Genomic DNA, 26,753 nt, shown 5'->3' on the forward strand with positions numbered 1-26,753 from the left:
CCTGTATCATGTACGGAAGTACAGAATTGATAATACTAGTAGATGAGGAAATCCTTTCAAAAGGTCATAGGTATGGTGGTAGGGACACTTACATGTGAATGCCGGAAGTTAAGGGTAGAGTGGTTGTTGTTTTCTTCAACGATAATTTTTATGTTTAATAAAATTACCCGTTATTTTCGTTGTATTAAATGTTAAGCTAAATATTTATATCGTAAAAGAGCTTCCATACATTGTCCTGGTGTAAAAGCCAGCCGTCAACTGTAAAAGTCAACGTTCTTTGTAAAAGTCTATTAGTCTATTTAAAGAAAGACACTTTAAAGTTGTGACAAAGAAAAGTTTCAAACTGCCTCGCGTAATCAATTATTTAACCTTTCTGCACTGACCAAATATGATTTTTCTCGCATTCAAAATTCAACAAGCAAAAAATTATTTCAAAGTCAAACTTTAGCTTAATTTAAGCAGATTGATCAAACTCATCCTACATATTCAGAAAAGAAAAACAAAATGGGGGTCTATGATATAAAGTTTCAGATATTTCCTGAAAAGTGTAAATTGTATGCTAAAATTAGCTCAATTTTTCCTGGGATCTCATAATCTATTTACTATATTTTCACAATATAATGAAAGAATTCATAAAAAAAAATGTAATACAATACCAGCATACAGGTGTAGAGCATTTCACTGCATAAAACAACCCAAGGTACAACAAGTATGGAAACATAGTAATGTTAACATAACAGAACTGTGTATATTTCAATATGGAGTAGCATTTTAAGATTCTTCAATTTGTACATTCGTTTTGTCATTTCGAAATTGCGAAGAATTCATGCAACGAAGAATTGATTTTTATTATGCTCACTTATCGTTAAAATCAATATAACTACTGGATATTAAAACATATTGTTACACAGCTGTTACATGTTTGTTGTTTTAAATTGTTAAATAAAATATATTGCAGGAAAATACAAATGGAAAGAGAGAATGATTTGCTGTTTAGTTTGTCTTTGATTATTATCTTGAATTTATTTCAACATAAAAGTAAGTATGTATTGTGCAAAATTAATTTTTAAAAAATCAGATATTGATCACAAAGAGAACTTTGTAAACCCGTAATAACTATCATTTGATTATGTGGTATTTTTACTAATAAAAGATTAAAAGAAAAAACAATATACATGTACATGCATGTTAAAAGCTTCAATTGCTAAATAATGCATGCAAGTGTATGTTGAAATAAGACCTTTAATAAAATAAACAAGATCCAGTTACGGCATGCATGGCACAAGTATTTCTCTTCGATCTAGACGCACAGATATGACCAAGAAATTTATTTAGAAAAATAACACAGATAAAAAAGTAAAAAAAAGTATTTTACAGTTTTAGATGCCGTCTCTACATTTAAGATGCGATACTCAAAAAAAGTGTCCATTTAATGAGACAGAGTGGGAAGAAAGATCGACAGAATTCGTCTTTCAAGGTAAGGAGGTTTATCATTGCTTACTGGCTGAAGACAAAGTTTCTTTGAAGCAAAGGTGTACAGATGTTACCATAATAGTACCGCGTATGTTTTGCAGATACTCGGCAGAGAGATAATGGTGTACTTCTCTTATTCCAGATTATTATCCTTTTAAGAAACAATGGAAATATAAAATACATGTTTACTGGCTTGAAATATAAGCGATAATTGGGCGAGGGTAAGAAAACGTGATAGAGGGCGATTCTTGCCGAACGAAAGAGCAAACGTGGACCTCTAACACATCAGATGAAGATCAGGTGCCATGGAGTGAGAATCCCTTGTTTGCATTTTTGTAGATTTTAATGTTAGACATCTAGTCTAGTAATTTTATATTTCAAAAACCTATATTTGCCTTTGAATATAGTTTGGATGACCTACCATGAATACTGTTTATTGAGTTTAAAATGTTACATTATTTTAGAATGAGAAAGAGGAAGTTTATAGAACCCACCTGTAGAACTCGGCCGCGGCCCCTGACACTGTCTGAATATTTTCCCTTGTAAGTCACAGCAAACTCATTGATCTGCTTGGCATGTTGCAACAGTTTAGCAGCAAATGTCGGATCTACAGAAAAAATACATATTTTGTTATTTTGGATAATGATAATAAATTATATTTCACATATAATCACTGTTCGGTATAAAAGCAGAGTTGCCTATTACACCTTATTTAGGGATTGGTAATTGAAATGCTTAAACTCGTTTTATTTAATAAGTCATTTTCAGAAATACAGTGTTCGTTATGTTTGCTCTGGTCCTATTTTGTATTGTTTTATGGACTTTGATATTGAATGCTGTTCATTATCTCCACATTCTTCACACAAGACTGTAATTAGTCACATAAGTCACTTGAAAGGCGGGGGTGACTTGTTGATAATTTAATTTAACAGTAATGTTCTCAAACTCTGATAGTTTTCATAAACATCATGTAATTCAGAATAGATAACACTCCTTTATCTTTAAAAGCCAAGTACCCAGCCACCATTGCAGCAGCATATTCTCCAGTAACGTCACTTCTGGGTTTATTTTCATCCACTTTGAACACAGGTTGCCTAGCTGTAATACTTTCTGGTCTGTCCCATACAGAGTGAGATTTTCCTTCGACGACCTGTTAAGACGAAATTTCAAAAAAAGATTGGAATGCTCAAAGTCAGCACTGATTAGGGTTCTTAGAATAATTCAGAAAATTAAAGTACCTACAAGGAATCTCAAAAGTTACATTATTCAATGAAATTATTTGCATCTTCTAAAGCAAATCCTTTGCACATACTTTTTTTTTCATCTTTTAAAGTAACTCCTTTGCACATACTTTATTTTTCATCTTTAAATATGTAAAATAGTAGAGGAATGAGATTCATATAAATTTTTGGTCAAAACATTTCCCAGGACTAAATTTTTGGCAAACTCTTATAATCTTTAATCTAAATGCCAATAGTACATTTATGACCAACATTTTTTTTCATTTTTCAGAAGCATTGTAGGTGAATATGTAAGTCAGCTATTGTAACCAGTGAATACCTGTACGTATAACTCGTTAGTTCCGGTGTGACATTTCAGGAGCCACTTAAGCGACCACCTGATGCATTCGTACATTTTGTCCAGTTCTCCGCTATGTTGGTACGCGTCTTTATACCTCAGAAGACCCCAGGTAAGCATTGTTGCTGTTGCTGCCATAGGGAAGCCAAATTTTATGTTGTCTCCAGCTGGAAAAGGCTTGACACAGGTAAAATGACATAATATTTACAACTTAACGCATCCTTTATCTTAGATATCTGATTTATATCAAATATTTCCTTAATTAATATACATGTAAAAAAAACTATTCAGGCATTTAAAAAATTATCATCATCCGTTTTTAGATACATTCTTTGACTAATATTCTTAATAAAATCAAATTTTATTTATCAAGCATCGCTACACCAACGACGCAGTAGGATGCAGAAACATCTCCATCTACTGATTCACATCTTCATCAGAAATAGGACGATTGGAATCTTTTTGGTTTTGGCAAATCTACATTACATCAAGTGTGTGAGGCTATTATAAAATATCCGCTCGAATATGATACATGAAGGATATGGAGATAACGAACAATTTTCAATATCAAAGTCCATAAAACAATACAAAATAGGAGCAGAGCAAACACGGACCTCCGAGACATGAGAGGTGGGATCAAGTGCAATGGAGAAGTAAGCATCCCCTGCCTACTGATCACACCCGCCGTGTGCCCATTGTCATGATCAGGAAATAACGGAAAAATCTGTCGTCAGTGTACATGATTATACAATTGAGTAACAATTAGTACGAAAAAGTCAGTAATGTAATTATGTATTCTCAAGGAGAATAAAAAGGATGAAGATCTAAAAAAAATCTTTGAACAATATAAATACATGTATGTGAATAGGTAATTAACACGAACCCCTGGACATCCATGCTGGGATAAGATGCCAAGGAGGATACTTACAAATCCCTTACTTATGCAGCAATATACCTTCATCACCTGCATACGGAGTATATATATCTCAGTTGATTCGATACGCAAGAGCATGCTCTACGTATGAACAATTTCTTAAACGAGATAAATTATTGACAAGCAAGTTGATGAAACAAGAATATCAGCAGTCTCGTTTAAAGTCATCATTTCGTAAGTTCTATGGTCGATACAATGACCTTGTCAGCAAATACAATTTATCATTGAGTCAAATGCTGACTGACGTTTTTCATACCAATTGTTAGTCCATTATTTATACTTTGAATCGACGACGGATTTTTTCCGTTATTTCCTGATCATGACTACGAGCACACGGCGGGTGTGACCGGTCAGCAGGGGATGCTCACTCCTCCATGGCACCTGATCCCACCTCTGATGTTTCGGACGTCCGTGTTTGCTCTGCTCTTATTTTGTATATTGTTTAATGGAATTTAAGATTGAATACTGTTCGTTATCTCCATATCTTTCTTCAACAAGTTTAATGAAATTCCTGTAACATTAACTTATATGTGAGTAGCTAGCCTGAATCAAAAACAGAGAAAGGTAGAAGAAAGTCATCAAGAGCTAAATGGTTATGGGGCCCGAGCGATTGATGGAATGCATGTTCCTATCATTGCTCCAAAGCATTCCAAAGGAGACAACTTGTATGGTAAGGACACTACAGGGGGCACTTGTTTGCGACCACAGCTATATCTTTAGAGAAATAAACATAGGTTTGCCAGAAAGGGTGCAAGATGCCCTCGTTTTTGAAAATTTATTTCAGAGGAGATAACGGCTCCTTGTTTAGACTTTTGCCTTCTAGCCACCATGTTTACCGACTGATATTTTACAAGCCAATGCATAAACAACTGAAGCAACACTAAAAATGGAGATTTTTGCAATTAAAAAAACAAAATACATACATAAGTAATTTTGCTGCGTGTTCATACGACAAAATTTATACACTTGAAGTAATAATTTGCTACAAAGTGTATGCAAAAGTTAATTTGCACCTAGTCCTGACCAGTGGTAAATTTACTCAACTGTGCAGAATTTGTATATGAGTAGATCAGTTCATACGACAAAAATTGCATATGGGAGTAAATTTACATTTGTGTAAAATATACTTAGGTGTGCAAATCATGTCGTATGAATGGGGTATAAGTAATATCCGTATAACGAATTTGTATAAATATATATAGCAAATTCGCAATATGCTCGTTTTCCCTAAAGCATTTCTCCCGAATATGCTAGGGAACCAATTATTACAAAACATATCTTGGATAACTATGGCTTTATTATGAATTAAATTTTATATAAAAATACTGTCAAAAAAAAGTAAGTTTAAAATAACAAAATTTTAGATCTTTAAAACTTCATTATAAAAGATGTAAATAACAAAATTCTTTAATCTCTAAGGGACTCAAAATCAGTTCGCTATATCCGTAAATTCGCTATATCGGAGTTCGTTTTAACCGTAAAATTTTACCAAGAACTACTAAGAATTTTGCCGGGGACCCCGAAAAACTTCGATATATCCATGAATTCGCTATATATCCGTGTTCGTACTAAACGAGTTTTACTGGAGCAGGTTTATCCACGATTTCTTTATTTTTTCATTGGAATTATCGGTTACTTGAGTAAAACGTCATGAAAATATTTTTAAAAGTTATTTTTGAAAAATACCTGGGTATTAATAGTGAAACCTGCTTATTACGAAATCAGTGGGACCTTTTCCGTAATTTGTTATATCCGTATAAGGAATTCGTAAAACTTATTTAACTGGGGATCAAAAATAACTTTGGTCACCATATTGGCGCAGTGGTAAGAGCGTCTGCTCTAGAGTCGCGAGGTAAGGAGTTGGTCCTTCAGTCGTGGGTTCGAATCCCATTGTGGGACGTGGAGACCGGTTCTTTGGATGAGTGTGTAAACCAAGATCCCGTGTCGCAATAGGTGCTGGTATTTAAAAGATTCCTCCGTGCTTCATTGCCCTGAGTGCCGAGTTTTGGACAAAATTTACAGCTCTCTACCAGCAAGTCCGTCTTGCTCTCCACTTGGCGGTCGTTTCGCTACAACTCCTACTCTCTTTATATATTTATTTATATTCATTTTCTTTAATATTTTATGTACCTTTAAACAATATGTTCAAAATGATTATGTCATCAATGTATCCCATGTACCGAAATTTTTGTGAATAAATTGCACTTGAAATCAATACATTAAAAGAACATCTTGGTAAAAACAATTCACGAATACTTATTTTCGATAAATATGTAGACGAATATTTCCTTTTGGTCAAACAGGTGATTCTCGATTTTATCATTGCAAATATTTTAAGACCAAGTCTTCCAAAGATCTGCCCAATATTCCAGTAAAATTACTATTCAACACATTTGAAGTTTTAAAAAAATATGTTTTGCATGTATTTTTGTAAAAAAAAATTTAAAAACTATGACATGGGGAACAAACAAAAGAAATTGTTAATTGTATATCTCTAAGTGAAACACTATCATTTTGTAATTTAGCAAAACCGTTCATTTTTATCAAATCCATAATTTTAGTAATTTAATCATTCCAGTAAGCTTGCTCTTATAGCATCTAAGGAATGACTTTGAAGCGGATTATAAAGCGTCAAACTGACTTAAACCAGGTTATACTTGATAATATGGCCAAGAATTGGTGTCATTCCTCATACTTTAATTTCTAAATAATTAAACAACTGTGAATGTAAAATTGTGTTGCTTTTTATGAGTTCAAATTTGCCGCTCAATAATACAACCCTAGTAACGGAAGTAATGGGAAGTGGAGGGAGGTAAAACTGATACATAGACCTAGCAGCCATCATGTTTGAAGTTAAAGGTACATTTTATAAATCTGAAATTTTCCATGAATCCCGAGGACTGGAAATGAGGGGATTGATGGATACAGATGATTCTTCTGGTTGTCATGGGGGCGTGTCCCCATTCAAAACCAGATTATACAAATAATTCTCCTTCCTTTTAGGAAATCAACCAATGAGAGGCTAGAATAGAAACAAATTATTGATATATAATGAAATGTAGATGTTATATATAGAATAAAAACAAGTCTTTTATTTGAATTGTGTAATTATGAACAGCAGAATATCATCCCCTTACATTAATTTGTAAGATGAATACTGAAAACAAGTTTAGAAAATGTTGATTTTTCAATGTCCCTGAGCTATTGAAATTTAAAATAATGACTTTCAGTTTCACATCCTCGTACGATCAGGTATTTCCACATCGTTTCTAACACGTTGGGCAGAACAATATAAATATATCATTTTTATATCTGTGAATCAACTTAAAGGTAGGTATTACCACAAATATGAGAACATTGTATCTCAAAATCATTTTTAAAAAGAAATGACCAAATCGTTTTTAATTAGAATTCTACTTTCGATTTGAAACCACAAGTCAAAATGTATGTCAATATGTTTTGTTAATACAATTTGGGATAGTTAACGCTATATAAACCGCGAATCGGTTTATAAAAAGATATGTTATATCGTTTTCATACTGGAGTTTTATGAATAGACTTACTTTTACATTCGACAGCTGACTTTTACATTTTAGTAATTGGAGTTTGTTTCTGTAAAAATTGTAGAAGTCAGTCGTCAATTGTAAAAGTAAGTCTCTTCATAAAACTCCATAATGAAATAAGCTCTATTCCATATAATTTGATTTCAGTGTAGATAATAAGAAAATTTTTCCTCCAGAATAGGCTTCAAATTTAGTAAATTTTGAAAGTAATGCCAAGGAAAAATATTACGGTTTTTTTTACATAACTCATTGTGACGTAGGCAAGTTATTATACAAAATGAATTAAATCTTTTATCCAATAAATTAATGTGTTTCAACTAAAATTAAATTATAACAAATAACTAATAATGCTTATACCGGTGGTTATATATTAAACGTGCTTGAGTTTATTAGGACACGATGAGCTTTATTAGATGAGGGATGAATACATTCATCAGTTGAAAGATCACCGTTACAGTTGTTAATGTGGTTTAAAGTCAAGACACATTGTTTAGGTTGACCTATTCAAATGTTATAGGGTAGAACCAGTTTTATGAATAAAATTGGCGGTAAACAGGAGATTGATACAGTCTATTGCTTTTGAAAACATGTCCTGTGAAAAATATTTCCAAAGCTTTCTGAAAGACTTTCATGATTTTCAACAGAAAAGCTAAAGGCTAAAGGGGGGGGGGGGGTGTCTAAAATAACAATCTTATCATAATTTTCAGCGAAGCTTAGAGCTCTCTAGCGATCGATACGCTGGTAAAAATGTGTAATAGCACCTACACCGACAAACCTTTGTTTGCCTTATATGGCTATTGTTAGTAATGTGCACAGAGTATCCAACCATGAGTAACTGATCAATCGTTGAATGAACAGCAACGCTAGCAAAATACATGTTTAGATTTTATTCAAACATGTGGTTTAAGTCAATCTATGATTACGTCAATGGGGTGCAAAATTTTTAAAAGAATGTTTATATGGATGAAATACAAAGATGAGAAATAATGAAATATGTCGCAGGCGTTTTTAATTTGTTGTTAACTAGAAATATATGTTTATGAATTGCACTTAGTAAGTGTCAAGTTCAGAATACCTGCGCATCAAGGGCAAGGAAAACGAGCAGCATCTCTTATCCATTAAAATGGACATAACATTTTTTTTTTACATAACTCTACTCGTGAGCATAGGCATAGGAGTTACCCCCACCTTTTTTGCAATGATACACATATTATAGGTATTGAACATTGGGTTGTAGGTTTACCCTTCCAGACATGTTGCAGTATAAAGTAAAAGAAGGGTAAATGGTATTGTTTAAAAAATGTACGAAAATTCTATCCAAATCCCTCCCACCCCAATTCGTGTTTGAGCAATAGAATAATTTTATTTCTTTATTGCTTTTTATTTTGTCTAATTTTTTTTGCTAACCAAGTTTTTTTTTTGCTTGGAATTTTTTTCCTCCTCCAATTAGCCCCGTCCTTTCAATTTGCTTCCGAGGCCTATGTTGTGATCAGGTGTTTTGAAAAAGACGCAAATAGTTTTGCAGTAAGACTTTGAAAAACCTTGACTTCCATCGTTTATTTTACAAATGAATTGTTTCTCATTGTGAGGATGTAAATAAAAAAAAATTAGAATGCTTTTTATGAACGAAATGGACGAAAAAAAATGATCTTTGAATCTTTCCGATAGCCATTAGATTTTCCTTTTATTGAAATCGTAAAATTCCTGTAGTATTCTTAGAAACTCATGATGCAATTTTCATTTAGCTGATTTTAGTCACTTCCTAGCAAAAACTTCCGTGAATAATTTACCCTATCTCGCTAAGGTCTCGCTAACTCTTGCGAGAGCCACTGCCAGAGCCACTCTGAACTCTTCGGGTTTTATAATTTACAAATCACAGAAAAATAAAAGGTTCTGAACACATTAGCAAAAGTGAAGATGAATATGGATAGAACTAACAGTATTCAGTATCAAAGTTCATAAAACAATACAAAATAGGAGCAGAGCAAACACAGACATCCGAAACATCAGAGGTGGGATCAGGTGCCATGGAGGAGTGAGCATCCCCTGCTGGCCGGTGACATGCGCCTTGTGCTCCTCGTCATCAACATGAAATAACGGGAAATCAGTCGTCAATTCAGTGTATAAATGATAGACTAACAATTAGTGTGAAAATCGTCAGTCAGCATTTGACTCAATGATAAATTTTATTTGCTGACAAGGTCATTGTATCGACCATAGAACTTACGAAATGATGACTTTAAACGAGACTGCTGATATTCTTGTTTAATCAACTTGCTTGTCAATAATCCACCCCGTTTTAAAAAGTGTTCATATGTGGAGTATGCTCTTGCCTATCGAATCAACTGAGATATATACAGGTGAAGGTATATTGCTGCATAAGTAAGGGAAGTTGACGATAGAAAAGGTAAAGTCATCCTGTTTATCATATAGCTTGGTTGTTAGATTACCAATAACGTCTTTTTCAAGTAAAGTACCCAAGTATGAAACAGATGTGTCAGACTCTGTGGTATCTTTTATCTCAAGCTCACCAGGATATATCGTATCGACATAGGAATGGCAATTACCATTGTTTATTGACAATACGTGAATTGTTTTCTTCTTTTCGCGCCTAAGATTTTGCACAAGTTCTGCTTCATACGAATATAATAATAGGTCTGCTAATAACGAAGCGCAATTGGCACCCATGGGAATTTCAATAGATTGCTGGAAGACCTGGTCTCCAAAATTTACATAGATATTGTCAATTAGAAACTCAAGCATCTTTTTAATGTCAACTTCAAAGTATTTGTGTGGGTAATCAGAATGTGTTTTAACAAAATAATTTTGCAAATAATCAATGACCAGGTAAGTAAATTTTCCATTTTTATTGAAAAAGCAGCCATTAATGAAATCAAAAAGTATGTATTTTATTGGGGGTAGTGTGTATAAAGTTGAAAAGTCGTAAGTTTTTAAGCTGTCGATTTTGGTAAAATCTTGTGATTTAAATTGTCCAAAAGTTCTTTCAATTGGAATTTTTTAGTATCCACATCTGATTCCCTTGAAGTGTTTCCTTCACTACTGCCAATATCTTGGTGAGGAGTAACGAAAGAGTCTTGGCTGAACATTTACTGGAACCCTCAATGTATCTTTGTTTGTATGGATTCTTATGAAGTATCCGAGTCCAGTATATATAAGGTAGTTCATATTCATTTTGGCTCTGCGGATTAATAAAAATATTCAAAACTGATATATGATTTTGAAGAATTTCTTCCTTAGAAAGGGAAGTATGCATGAGTATAAGTAGGATTACCACTTGTAGAATTAAATCCAAGTTCCTCTTAAATACAATTTATATAATGAGCCTTGCAAACAAAGGCAAAATTGTTACCTGCTTTGTCGGCAGGGGCCAGTACGCACTGATCATGTAATATATCTAATTTTTTTCTCTACTAGATTATTGAAAACAGAACGAAAGATGGTTTTCATATTGCCCCTCAATCTTTTAATGCACGATTTTAACATGGATCTGATTTGTTTAATCTATTCTGACAAAGTGTCAGCGTCTTCTTTTTTATATTTGGCCCATCGTCTGGCGTAATTCCAGCAGAATCCATTATATTTATGAAATTTTTACGCATAAATAAAATATCACGCGATAATTAAACTTTGGTTAAGAATACACGAAAACTCAATCATTCAATATTAAATTTACAGAAAAAAGGATCATATGAAGTTTATAAAGCAAATTTTGCAATTGCAAAATAATTGGAAATTAGTAAGAATTATTTAGCTGTATTGCATCTGTATCTGCACATCTGATACATTAACCAAAAACTATTCAATTCTCCGAAAATTCGGAAGGCAGTAGATCCCAAGTAGAAAAAAATGCCCCGATAAAATACTTTTTTTCTCTGGATTCCGTTGGATGAAGTTTTCTTGAGAGGAACGTTAAACAACAAACAAACAATCATATATCAAAATCGTTCTTTTGAGTTGAGAGAAAGACGGCAGTACTGTTAAATACAACCTTTCATTTTCATTTATCTTCATATAATTTACAATAGTGTTAATATGTTTCCAATTTTAAATTGAAAAATTTAAAATTGCACAAAAAACTGATTAATTGATATTTAAGCTACAGTATGGCAATAGGAAAAAGACTTCAAAACAGAATTAAGATTTCTGTTTATTTCCAGATACATGTATCTGAAAAACAATTAATACATCATTTAATTTTATTATTATTTGCTTAAGTAAATATTTTAAATACTAGTATCACTGTGTGGATCAAGTGATCACAAATACATTTTGATAAATGATATGATCAACTACATTCAGTGTTTATCATGAGATTATTTAATTTGCACATTCGCAATGTCATTCGTCCAATAAAGAATTGATCTTCATTATGTTCGCTTATTAATAATATCAATTATAACTACTGTCTATTAAAACATATCGTTACAAGTTTGTGGTTTTATTATGTTAAATAAAATCTATTGCAGGAAAAATAAAAATGGGAAGACGAGATGATTTGCCAATTAGTTTTTCTTTGATTATTATCTTGACTTTATTTCAATATAAAGGTAAGTATATATGGTTGCAGAAATTAGGTAATAAAGAGAAGTCTTAATAAAGTTATTATTATCATTTGATTATGTAGTGTTTTTCCAGAAATAAAAGTTAAATAAAAATATACATACATGTACTAATTTAATTGCCATATAATAATGCATGCATGTGTATATTGAAATAAGACCTTTCATTAAATACACAAGATTCAGTTTATGCATGGCGCAAGTTTTTATCTTCGACCTTGACACACAGAAATGGCCAAGATTTTTTTTTAAATGATACAGATAAAAAAGTATAAAAATTATTTTACATTTTTAGTTGCAGTCTCTACATTTAAAATGCGATACTCCAAAAGGTGTCCATTTAACGAGACAGAGTGGAAAGAAAGATCGGCAGAATTCTTCTGCCAGGGGAACGAGGTATATCATTGCTTACTGGTTGAAGACAAAGTTTCTGTGAAGGAAAGGTGTACAGATGTTACCATGATAGTACCGGGTATGTTATGCAAATACTCTGTGGATAAATAATGGTGTACTTCTCTTATTCCAGATTATTATCCTTTTAAAAAACAATGGAAATATAAAAATCATGGTTACTGACTTGAAATTAAAGCAATAATTGGGCAAGGGTAAGAAAACATGATCGAGGGTGGGGCTTGCAGAACCCAAATATGCTTATACAGTAAAATTTGTCTAATCCGGACTCTGAGTACTCCGGATTTTTGTCAATTCCGTCTATAAATTTTAGACCCATGCACTTCCTTATCAAACTCATTAGAAAAAAAATCTATGTAGTCCTGATACTGTCTATTCTGTATTCCGAACGGCCAAACTGGTCCCAACTGCTCATAATTAACGGTAATCATTTCCTCTAATCCGGCCACACCTGAGTTACTTCAAAGCAATTAACACCTGTCATGGTTGATGTGATAATCCGTGTTTGCATTAGCATGATTAGTCCCATGAGACGAACTCAGTGAAATGGGGTGGTGACACAGCCCACTTGAAAATATTTTATGATTAAATTACAATAAAAAAAAAAATAACTTTGTTTTAACTCCTTTCACCACATTTTAACATAAAGACATAAAAATATATGTACGCGATTTACAAATCAAAATATAAATCGGGATCGAAAATCGAACGCATTTCAAAATGGCGCCATAACACTGAGGCGGAAGACATAATTTTTACATAAAAAATTAAAAGTTCAATCCGATAATAAGCATATCGTAAATAATTGTGCATTGCTGTCTATGGATTGAATGAGCTCTTTGACAAGCGAAACCCGTCCGCTTGATATTATAGTAGGCCTATATTATGTGTGCCTGTAGATTTGGATTTAGGTAACATTTCACCCGACTTTCAAACTTCGTGAACAAACAAGAAAATACAGTGAGTCATGCGAAACTTTTTAATAACGTCTAAACTCCAAAATATTGATTGATGTCATCGTTTAATTATATTTTATAATATGTATATTATGTACTTGTAAATAAACAACGAAATTTTCAAATCTAATATTTTCGTGCATTTTTCCTGCACTCCGGATTCTGTCTAAACCGGCCTAATTTTATAGAACTGGCGATAGCCGGTTTAAGACAATGACCATGTATTTTGTTTATCCTGCAAAAAATATTGACATCTGACCTCCAAAATGAACTATTTTCAATCCGATTTAGACATATCTATGCAGTAGAAACTAAGACGCCATAGCGTAAACATTTCAACATACGTGACTTTACAATACTTTTAGAACGTCAGAATATATGCACAAGCTTAAGGCTTTATTGACCAAATAAGCTTCAGTTTATTAGGTTTCCTTAATTAGCAAAATACAAGGTGTAGTTGCAGGATAAAAGGCGAGATTAAGATCAGTGGTCGATCTATAAAAAGAAATCCACTTAAAATACAAAACTATAAATAGGGCATTAAACATGGGCCCCTTTAAATTCCAGCGATAGGACCAGGTGGCCAGAAGGAGTACGCATCCCTTGTTCACCGGACATACCCCCCTGAGCCCGGTACATCCCTAACAAAAAAAAGTATAGTTAACTATAGTTTACTATAGTTAATTATAGTTTACTATAGTAAACTATAGTAAATCAAAGTGTCAAAGTTTTCGCCAAAGTTTTTCAAAGTGTCAAAGTTTTCGCCAAAATTTTTCAAAGTGTCAAAGTTTTTGACAAAATTTTTCAAAATGTCAAAATTTTCGACAAAGATTTTCAAAGTATTAAAGTTTTCGATAAAGTTTTTCAAAGTGTCAAAGTTTTCAACAAAGTTTTTCAAACAATCACGGTTTTTGAGAAAGTTTTTCAAAGTGTCAAAGTTTTCGATAAAGTTTTTCAAAGTGTTAAAGATTTAGATAAAGTTGTTTAAAGTGTCAAAGTTTTTTTGATGAAGTTTTTCAAAGTGGCAAAATTTTCACCAAATTATATCGAAGTTTTCGATTAAGTTTTTGATAGTGTCAAGTTTTTTTATACTGTTTTTGAAAGTGTCAATGTTTTCGATAAACTTTTTCAAAATGTCAAAGTTTTTGATAAAATTTTTTAAAGAGTCAAAGATTGTCAAAGTATCAAAGTTTTCGCCAAAGTTTTTCTAAGTGTCAAAGATTTCGATAAAGTTTTTCAAAGTGTTAAAGATTTTTATAAAGTTGTTTAAAGTGTCAAAGTTTTTGATGAAGTTTTCCAAAGTGGCAAAATTTCACCAAATTATATCGAAGTTTTCGATTAAGTTTTTGATAGTGTCAAGTTTTCGCCAAAGTTTTTCAAAGTGTCCAAGTTTTCAATAAACTTTTTCAAAGTGTCAAAGTTTAGGCCAAAGTTTTTCAAAGTGTCAAAGTTTTGGCCAAAGTTTTTTAAAGTGTCAAAGTTTGATAAACTTTTTTAAAGAGTCAAAGATTGTCAAAGTATCAAAGTTTTCGCCAAAGTTTTTCTAAGTGTCAAAGTTTTCGATAAAGTTTTTCAAAGTGTTAAAGATTTTTATAAAGTTGTTTAAAGTGTCAAAGTTTTTGATGAAGTTTTCCAAAGTGGCAAAATTTCACCAAATTATATCGAAGTTTTCGATTAAGTTTTTGATAGTGTCAAGTTTTCGCCAAAGTTTTTCAAAGTGTCCAAGTTTTCGATAAACTTTTTCAAAGTGTCAAAGTTATAACTATAGTTAACTATAATTATCTATAGTAAACTAAAGTTAACTATAGTATTTTTTGTTAGGGTGTATACTGTTCGTTTTTAGCATTATGCATTATTGGAGAAAGTTAATAATAATAATAATAACTAGATACGATCTCGTTGCGAGCAACGAGTGGGTCTTCCGTCCAATTCTTGACAAGATGAGAAAAGATTTTAATTGAGATTTTCCTTCTAAAATTATGATTTTCCATAATCTGTAAAAGGACATTGAACATTAAAGACTTTTAAAAAATCGACTTTTGGCCCTTCACGGCCCCAAACATTAGGGATCAACCCTTTTTTCTTCATATCATCTGAAAGCTCTCATGATTTTGATGACCTTTTGTTAAACAACTATTCAGAGATTCTTTTTCGTTTTTGGGTTATTCGCAAAAGAAATATTTAGGGGCCAACCCTTCAACTCCCTAAGAGGGACGTTTAGCAAAAAATGAAAGGTTGCATATTGTTCAGAACATTATTTCAAACATCTTTTGTTCAATATAACTTTTCAAAATATTTCCCTTTTTCGAGATATAAAGCGTCAAAGAATTAGCATTCTGGCCCCTTGTGGCCCCTAATTATGTACCATACGATATGAAAATCATAATATACAGTTGTAGATTGTTCAGATAAACATTTTTGCTTCAGTAATGTATAGCAAAAAACTGATTGCTTAACAGTTATTGAATGAATTCTTTTGGCCCCTTTTTGTCTTTAATGTGATGAGTCAGCACTTTTTTCCTGGTATCATATTAAAGATATTGGCATTCCCCACAAATATTGTTCAGTATGTTTTAACAAAATAATTATACTTTAAAAGATATGAGACAAAATGTGTCGAAAATTCACTCATGATTCGTGTCCTAGATTTTGACCCCTACCGAGCTTCCATATTGGACCTTTCTGAAAAATTTGAAATCAAATGTGCAAATCAGCAATGTGTCGTCTATCATCGCTGAAAATTTCAGCTCTGTAGCTAATGTTGTTTTTGAGTTAACTCATGGACAAGGAGACCCTCTAAAAATCACTGAAAGGGCGATAACTTCCGACCGGAAGTGAATTTCAAAAAAATGAAAAAAAAGTATAAGGTTCAGATAAAGATACATCATCTCTGAAATTTTCAAGTAAATCGGTCGAGCCATCTCCGAGAAATCTTCTGCACAAAAATTGTAAAGAAAAAGGAAGAAGAATAATAATAACTAGAGCCGAGCTCGTTGCAAAGCAACGAGTAGGTCTTCCGTCCTGTTTGACCGGAAGTAGCTTTCATTTTTAACAAAAATTAGAAATAACGCCTAAAAATGGTTTGAATCCTCTAAAGCTATGTTAATTAATGCAAAAATATGCAAATTTTTGCTACTTCCGGTTAAACCGGAAGTGATGACGACGGATGGAAAATTAATTTTTATGCTCCCAGAGACATATGTTACCCAAAAACTTGACTAGAACAGCAAAAATACGCGTTTTTGAGTACTTCCGGTTTGACCGGAAGTGACGACGCCGGACATTTTCTGACAATACAAATAGATTCAGCTTGACATTTTGAACAACTTTGCTTCTTTGACGTATTACAAATTCTCAATACTTTTTGAGATATCAATTAAAAACTTTTGGCCCCTCTAGATCAATTAATTTAGGGGTCAGCCCTTTTTTCGAGATATCAATTGAAAGATCTCAGAATTCTTCACAACTTTTATTCTATATGTTTTAACAAAATATTTACAAGTAAAATGTTATAATAGAAAAAGTGTTAGAAATTTTGAAACGCTCAATTTGACTTTTTTCAGTCCATACCGAGCGTTAACGTGCAGTACTTCCGGTGAAAGTTAACAACACAATGCAAATCTACATATGTTGCTCTATCTTCCTGAAAAGGTTTCATCTTCCTGTGATGAGCGGTTTTTAAGAAGAGCGACGGACAAACTGACCCTTAAAAATCACAAAACTGCGAAAATCTCCGAACCGGAAGTGACGTCATCAAAATAAAAAAAAGGGTATCGAGATTTTTTAACGTTCTATCAGACCTGAAAGTTTCATAAAAATCTAACGAGCCGTTTTCGAGAAATCGCGTGCACAAAATCGGTAAGAAAAAAAATAGTAAGAAAAACAGTGGAAAAGAAACAAACGAATAACAAGAAGGTCTTCCGCTGAAGACGGAAGACCTTAATAAAAGTGAAAAAAAAAAACAATAGAATAATAGAAGGGTCTTCCGTTGGAGACGGAAGACCCTAATAACCTTTATTTATCCAGGATAACACAATTAGCATAAAGCTAGTTTTCATTGTGGTCCTGCATTAAAACATATTTACAATCACATAAGGATATACAAAATTAACATCTTAATATAAACACAAGATATAAAAAATACAACACATACATGTATAACCATGAAGAAGCATATCTTTTATACACTCAAACATTGGGGAAAAATCCATTTTAAGTATTGAGTCTGTTAAAATACTCAGCGAGATACACAGATTTAAAAATATCCACTGACCTAGAATTTCGAACATTTTGTGACAGTTTGTTCCATAAAAATGCAGATGAATATCTTAAAGAACGTTTGTAATTTTCTGTTTTGGCTCGTGGTAAATACAATATGTTTGACATAAAATCATTCGACTTGGTTTGGCGACAATTGACATCTCTTGTATGTTGAAACACATTCAAATAATCTGGCATTTGATTGTTTAAAACCTTAAATAGAAAAGTGACCTGTCTAAACATAAAATAATCCTTGATTGGCATCCAGTTTAAACAGGAAAATAAAAAGGTAGTAGGAGTTAAAATATCTCGAATGTTTAAGAGTATCCTAGCTGCCCTCTTTTGAAGTTTGTACAACTTTTCTAAAAACATTTGATTTTTCACATTGCACCAAACAGTGGAACAGTAAGTAAAATGCGGAAATACAATACTATTAAAAACCTTAATTAAAGCATTCGGTGGCATAAAATGACTCACTCTCTTAAGCACAGCAAGTTTTCTTAAAATTTTCTTTGAAATAAAATCAACATGAACATCCCAAGATAAGGTATTATCAATATAAACACCAAGTAATTTGGCCTGCTTCACAAATTCAATTTGAACATCATTAAAATTTATGATAAGATTTCTACATTTTTGTAACCTTTTGGATGTGCCAATAAGCATGCACTGCGTTTTTTGGAGATTTATACTGAGCTTATTTTTTTATCATCCATTGAATTCCTAATTCTAAATCTTCTTGAAGTTTTTTCTCAATAACGTCTATGCATTTATCGCTTACATCCTGCGAGGTGTCGTATGCGTACATTGTGACTGACGAGTGTTTAAGACATTTTGAGTAGTCATTGATATATAAAATAAAAAATAACGGTCCTAAAATTGACCCTTGAGGGACACCTAAAGATATTTCTTTTTCTCGAGACAGAACACCTCGCCAACTGACACATTGCTTACGATTTAAAAGATAAGATTGAAAAAATTTAAAAGTATTTTCACAGATTCCAAATGACCTCAGCTTGTGTAAAAGAACTTTATGATTGACTGTATCAAAGGCCTTACGCAGGTCAATAAACAGAACTCCAGTAAGTTTACCGTCCTCCATGTTTTTAAACCATTTATCTGTTAGATTGTCTAGTGCTGTTTCACATGAGTGACCTGGCCGAAAACCTGATTGACTTTCAGTTATTAGTTTGTTCTTTGATAAATATTCATAAAAAGAATTAAAAACATGACGCTCAATAATTTTGCTAACGACTGGCAAAATAGATACGGGTCTGTAATTGTTTACTAGATTTTCATCACCCGCTTTGTACAATGGAACTACTCTTGCTCTTTTTTTGTTTTGAGCTTTGTTTTATTTGCAGGTTATTGTCCGATATTCACAGACTTTGGATATTTACACTGGAACTTATGTAATGTAACGGGATGTCCTAATACGTCTTATAGAAGTGATAAAGTTTACAAATGTAAAGCTATGGAACGCCGTAACTGCCTTATGTGAAGAACTTTCATTACTCAGTATATGATGGTATTTTATCATTATATGATGGTACTACTTTGTCATTATATGATGGTATTTTGTCATTATATTATCATGGTATTTTGCCATTATATGATGGAACTTAGTCATTATATAATGGTATTTTGTCATTATATGATGGTACTTTGTCATTATATGATGGTATTTTGTCATTATGTGATGGTACATTATCATTATATGCTACTACTTTGTCATTATATGATAGTATTTTGTCATTATATGCTAGTACTTTGTCATTATATGATGGTATTTTGTCATTATATGATGGTATTTTGTCATTATATGATGGTATTTTGTCATTATATGATGGTATTTTGTCATTATATGCTGGTGCTTTGTCATTATATGCTACTACTTTGTCATTATATGGTGGTATTTCATCATTATATGATGGTACTTTGTCATTATATGAAGATGATTTTAATTAGATTTAACATCGGGATCGGGATACCGTTAACTAGTAAACTACATTGTAGTTCAAGGAAAAATGGCGCAAAATTCTGATGCAGTTTTTCCAATATATGCAACATTTTTTCAGTTGCTTCTTGAATCCACCAGCCTTGTTTACCGGAAGTTCCGTATTCCAAACTCTCTTTTCTTGATCATCTAGACGCTTTGAAAGCGGGATGTTTCGCGCCGATTCTGTTTCGCACTGATATCATGTTGTAAATTTTGAATTTACTAGGGAAAGGTAAATGCAAAATTTACAACATGATAACTAGTTATCATGTTGTAAATTTTGCATGATAAATAGTTCGGCCTTATTATGTTGTAAATTTTGCATTTACCTCCCCCGAAGTAAATTCAAAATTTATAACATGATACTGAGATGGTTCACGCCAGGATGATTCGCACCGATTTAGGTGCGAAACATCCCACGATTTATTCTAAATATTCCATGACATTTTTATCCATTTTAAAAAAAATTGTTTAACAGTTATAAGATATACATATATTATAGATGTTGAGTGTTCAAATCCATTACGTAATAAGATGCACTGCCAAATTAAATATTACGGATCGTGTTCATTAGAGGATTTAATATTGTAAATAGTTGGAGATCAGAAGGTGAGAATTTATCAATTGACGTGTTGGTAGTCAAAGCCAGCAATAATTAATTAGATGGCGGTATTATAATTAGCATGGTGTTAAAATAATTCATAATTATATGCTATGTATACTTCAAACACAGACATAAATAATAATGTTACTGCTAAAAATATAATCTTCTTGAGAAAAAATGTTTCAAAAAATATCAAAATTTACATCATATAACATGTTTAATATCTAAGATTTTGTTGAACGAAATTCAGAAGGCTAGAACAATTTGTACAACAATGTGGGGCGAACCATCTTAGCGCGAAACGGAATCGGTGCGAAACCATGCATAGGTGCGAAACATCCCGTTACGGACGCTTCCATTCTATCGCGGAACAGCGAATTTGTGTTATAGAGACAAGCGTCTGAATGATAGAGACTACCAATAATGACGAAAAAGTAGTAGCATATAATGAAAAGTAGAAGCATATAATGACAAAGTACCATCATATAATGACAAAATACCATCATAGAATGATAAAGTACCATCATATAATGACAAAATACTAGCATATAATGACAAAATACCATCATATAATGACAAAATACCATCCTATAATGATAAAGTACCATCATATAATGACAAAATACCATCATATAATGACAAAATACCATCATATAATGACAAAATACTATCATATAATGACAAAGTACCATCATATAATGACAAAATACCATCATATAATGACAAAGTACCAGCATATAATGACAAAATACCATCATATAATGACAAAGACCATCATATAATGACAAAATACCATCATATAATGACAAAATACCATCATATAATGACAAGACACCATCATATAATGACAAAGTACCAGCATATAATGAAAGTTCTTCACATAAGGCAGTTACGGCGCTCCATATAAAGCACAACTGAAAACATATTTAAATTGATATCAATAAATGCAAAATGCTTTTACTGTAACCTTGAGGCTGAAAATTCAAATTGAGTCATATTATTCAATGAGTGAGTAACATGTAAGAGATCAATTCTTTTCTCTTTAATTTATTTTATCTTAAATTTATAAATATAATGTGTATTCATATATTGAGGAAGACTCGGGAGTGAAATCTAAAAGAATTATTCTTGCACATTAAATATTAATAATTGTAGATCGCGCATGTTTTGGTGACACAGACAGGGTGGTGACTTTTGATACTGGATCTAGGTAAGTTTGAAGTTGGTCGGTCATTAATAATATCATATGGATCTTATAAATATTTTCATTAAAGGCAGCATGTTATTCATTATGTTGACACGATACAACCCAATAAGATTGAAATTAAAAATATCACAGTGTACGTATGACAAAAGTGTTTCTTACTTTACGTTAATGATAATATAACTTCAAAGCTTTATGACAAACGTGCAGCCTTTGTCTTTCAATTGTCAACCTTCCTTACTAATGCAGCTATATAATCATATCACCTGCATTCGGTCTAATATTTTTATGGAGTAATCTTTTTAAGAGAAATTCAAAAAAAGGCTTTATGATAAACGCGATGTTTACTTTAATTTTCTATCTTCTTGTCCTTATGTAACAATATGTTACAATGTATATTCCACTGCATTAGTAGCTAATGTCTCTTCAACTAAGTTGAAATAAAAGAGCATATTCCACATACATACAAACACTTTATAAAACAAGGCATATATTAACAAATAAGTGGATGATACAAGGGTATCAAGTATAATAATAAAGAGTACACAGCAAATGTGATCAGTCGGCTTGAGATTGACAATTTACTTTCCAATTTACATCGTTTTATTCCACTGTTGTTATCTTCACGTTATGTTCAAAGTGAAGGCAATATCAACATCATCATTATATTGTTCGTCAGTTTATCTTTTTTTTTTACAAATAGTCATGCTGTGAGACCGTCGTTGGGCCTTGAAATCGGAATAACAACTGGTGTTATAGTAGTTGTTATGATTGTTATCATGATTATAGTCTATCGTTATCGTAGACTACAGAGTGATGAAAGTAAGTGAAACTCTGAGGTAAATTATTGACAAGCAAGTTAATGAAACAAGAATATCCGCAGTCTCGTTAAAAGTCATCATTTCGTAAGTTCTATGGTCGATACAATGACCTTGTCAGCAAATACAATTTATCGTTAAGTCAAATGCTGACTGACGTTTTTCATACCAATTGTTAGTCCATTATTTATTCACTGAATTAACGACGGATTTTTTCCGTTATTTCCTGATCATGACATAGAGCACACGGCGGGTGTGACCGGTCGGAAGGGGATGCTCACTCCTCCATGGCAAATGATCCTACCTCTGATATTTCAGGGGTCAGTGTTTGCTCTGCTCTTATTTTGTATTGTTATATATATGGACTTTGAGACTGAATACTGTTCGTTATCTCCATATCCATCATAAAAATATTCAAAAAAATTAATTTTTTGGTTTATATTACTTCTAAACACTTTTGAGAATGTAAATCTTTTTATTCAAGCTGACGACATAGTTAATGGCATCAACGTTCTCCGTTCTCAAAACATTCTTTACGTCATTGGAAAACTCGGGAATTCTGTTTCTACAGTTGGAATTAGAATAGCGCTGAATTTTGCTAAGAAACATAACATGTTTCATAAAAATAAAAAGTACTTGGAATTTTCTGAAAGTTATGAATTTTATGATAACACTGTCTATTTCATTGACGGTTGGTTTGGATTATGGAATGAGAATCCTTGTGAAAAAGACCTCGTGTTGGAGAATTTTCGTTTGATTATTGAAAGAGCTAAGGATAAAGAGAGAAATATAAAGTTCGTTATCGGCCTCCGCACTGATGATTTTGAAGCATATAAAAAGGATTTAGAGGGTATTGGCATTTCTTTCCCCGAAAGACAAACAATATTGCGTGATTCTAGTTCAAAGCATAAAGACACTCGAGTGAAAAGACATTTAAAGGACGTAACGCGTAAATGCACGACTGACGGATGCCGTTGTAAATCGTTACGTTTAGAAGACATAAAGTCTATTGACATAATTGGAGGCCACCTGATAATTGACCTTTTGGATCTGGATCACACTATGGCACCTGGTTTGGTAGATGTGAGCATAGGTCCCCTTCAGACAATGATCGAACATTTCAGAGCACTGGGAAACAAAGACAAAAATCTTTTTGAATGCCTTCTTTATATTGTTTTGATTGGATCCTATAATGAAAATGAGTTTAGATCTGCTGTCGCTGACAAATTTTCGATTTCAGAAAACGTCCTCAAAGAAGGCACGAATCTAAAGAAATATACGGACACGAATCTAAAAAAATATTTGAAAAGACTGGATGTTGAGGAGATAACACAGATGTGGACATCAAAACTCAGCGGTAATTGTAAAGAAACAAATGAGATTGTTGTCTTTCGACACATCTTTCTTTACATTTCTGCTTTCCATGCCTTTTATAGTCTGTTCCCGGAGAGGATGATGCGTTACTGCCACCTAGATGCCATACTTCAACTGGTCCGACCGGAAGGCCAAACATCGGCCTTTACCGTAGAAGCAAACAGAGAATTAATTTCAAACTTCTATCAAGAAAGAATACAAGGAAAGGACTTTGAAGATGATTTAAAAGATCATCCTCTTACTGTGTTTTTACAAACCTAGTCTTAAGGATTTGATACGAACAAAAGGATTAAAAGAAAACTTTTCTTGATGGTGATGATGGCAAGATTTTCATTGCATTATCAAAAATAAAAAAAAAACGGTAGTGAATTTATCAATTGTTTAAAAGCCATATTTAATCACAGTGTGAGAGATGAAAGATTTTTTAAAATAGATATTATTCAAAAGAGTGAGATATGGGAAAGAGAAATGCAGCAAAACTCTTTATTTCCTTTTCTTGGGGAAGATCTTTGTGCAAATACTTCATGTCTGTTATGAAATAGATTTTTTTTTCCTATCCTGACAGAAACTTAAACGGTCAAAGGTGCTCCGATTATGTTGTAAAATCTATGTAAACAACTGTTTCTAATCTCTCGATCTATTGTAATGACGACTCAACTACACAGTCTATCACACTGTTTAACAATAAAATGTGAAAATATAAACTATTCACTATATATATTCTTAAGATTGTCACCCGAGCTCCGAGACGAATTTGTTAATGTGGGCTTTGTTTTATTTTTTACCAAAATATTTTGTTATGGAGGTTCATTACACCCACTGTTAAGATTTCATTACATCACCTAGCATAATCTAGATGTCAAATACCCAAATGGAGGTTATGATATCCTAGATATTTTTTTTTATGATTTTTCAAACTTCTTTCTGATGTATGTGCAATGTTTTATTTTGATGATAAATCAAAATAATTGCAGGAATTTTAGTGTGAAGTGAAAGAAATCTACTTTAGTGTCTTTTTGTACAGTTTGTGTTTTCGTTAAAAAAAAAACCAGTGAAATTCTTGCTGACAACCAAACTATAAGAGACAATAATATTCTTCAGTCAATTATAAGGAGTGCTGAAGACAATTTAAAATGTCTGCAACTAAAGACTTTGGCGCATCTTCTAAACAAACAAGGAATGCAGACAAAAATGTATTGCGAAGGTTTCTAGTTTAAAAACAAAACCGATTCTGTTTACAAGTACGATTCAAATCATTTTTGTGCTTTGAATTCAAGAGATCCTATTCTGAAAGTAGAAGAGCCTAAAATTCATCTTGGGACAAGACAGAGAAATCATAAAAATGCCACATGGGTTCAATATTGAACATAAAAGTAACCTATGTTATGAAAATATAAGAAATTCAGTTACAGGAAAAAGAAAATGACCAGCGTTCTCAACGGGAATAGTTTCTTGTATATTGCTCCATATCCCGAAGGAACCTTTTTGCCTAGGATTGCATATTGTACCTGTCGCAAATGCTTTACCAACCACTATGGTCAAAATAAGTCCATCAAATGTAAAAACTGTTGGAAAACTGGTCATCGTGCACGCTCCTGCAAAAAAACTTACAAGGGTGCAAAGTTCACAAACAAGCAGGTCATGAATGAGGCTCGGAGGACTGTCCATATCAAGAAAAGTAAAATGATCGTCTAATGGCTTTCCGAGGCCATGAAAATGATCTTTCTTGAAATAAGTTCACCACTTGTATATAAAGTTGATGGTGTGATTTGTTGTATATTATTGCACAATTTTTAATTGCTTTCTACTTGCATGTAATATCTGGTACATTGGCAATTTGCAAATGAATTGTTTTCGGAAAGTTTTCGGAAGATTTAAATTCATTCCGTCCCGCATAATGCGTTATGTATCTTTCCTTGCCGGTTTCATTATACCTTATAACTTTTGTCTTGTGATTATATTTTTCTTATTTTGCCATTTTTGTTTTGCAAAAACATATATTGTACATATGTCTTTCTAATAAATGTCTTTTTTATATGTCTCATTTCTTATCATAAAGGTTCATAAACCCTCTGCTCACTCATATAAAATGTTTCTTGAGCTTAAATGATTTTCCAAAAGAGATATATTTTATAAGTAAAATACAAACAATTATAACATAGCTTGTGGGACAAAATTGGACAAAAAAGACATTTCAACTTGGGAAATCTATTTAGGAATAATAATCATTTATGTCATTAAGATTTATCTCTTTATCAGAGTATCAATGAACCTTAAAAGCAATGCTTACATAAACAACAATCATAATGTTGTGCTGTTGAGTGACACCATTGATAAATTTACATCGGACCATCACACCACATGACGTCACGGGCTTAGCGGGTCAGTAATCAATTTGGTAATGATAAAGATGGGCCTTCCAGGATGTCATTTTGTGATATTTTATACTCTTATTTTTATTTCACAAGGTAAAAAGGTATTTTAAACCTTTTAATTTAAAAAAAAAGCATTATTATAGGTTTCAATTTTCTTGTTACCGTGGACTGCATGACAAATTCAGCATTTTTCATTAAAGTAAGTGATATATTAGTTATATACTACCTATAATTGCAGATAAAAATTAAGTACAAAACTTTCTTTAACAGATCCGAAGAGTCAACTTTTCGAAGAGTCAACTTTAAAAAAGATATTCTATACAAAGAGAAAAGTCATATGTTCAATATGCTTTACAAAAAATGTTACCCCTTTAATCATTTCAAAATATTTACAGATATGTACATGTAGGACGAATACGAATTTGCTGTATCGATTGACATGTATATTTTGGCTGATTTTGATTACGGGAAAATAAATATTTTAAATATAATGGAATCGTTAGTTTCTTTAGTGTTCATAATATTGAGAACATTGTATAAACTGATGGGTAGTGTAAGATTAAAACACGTCTTACCTCGTATCGCATAGGCAACATCTTATGTTTTTAACTAATCAACAAATTT

At 32.3% G+C, this 26,753-nt stretch overlaps 2 protein-coding genes across 3 annotated transcripts in view; both read left to right on the forward strand.

Moving 5' to 3' along the window:
- The window catches only part of LOC134235891 (uncharacterized), an 88,955-nt gene that overhangs the window by 13,676 nt on the left and 48,526 nt on the right, over nt 1–26,753 (forward strand). The gene's annotated exons all lie outside the window — the stretch shown is intronic.
- Nucleotides 967–25,350, forward strand: LOC134235892 (uncharacterized). Its single transcript, XM_062718069.1, has 6 exons — nt 967–1,038; nt 12,424–12,600; nt 19,120–19,221; nt 21,514–21,583; nt 22,278–22,384; nt 22,865–25,350. The coding sequence occupies exons 5-6, from the start codon at nt 22,330–22,332 to the stop codon at nt 24,013–24,015; spliced, it is 1,206 nt and encodes a 401-aa protein (XP_062574053.1). The 5' UTR covers nt 967–1,038; nt 12,424–12,600; nt 19,120–19,221; nt 21,514–21,583; nt 22,278–22,329; the 3' UTR covers nt 24,016–25,350.

This window comes from Saccostrea cucullata, unplaced genomic scaffold (genome assembly GCF_032062105.1).
Source record: "Saccostrea cucullata isolate Sc308-1 unplaced genomic scaffold, CSIRO_AGI_Scuc_v1 ctg337, whole genome shotgun sequence".
Taxonomy (NCBI): Eukaryota; Metazoa; Mollusca; class Bivalvia; order Ostreida; family Ostreidae; genus Saccostrea; species Saccostrea cuccullata.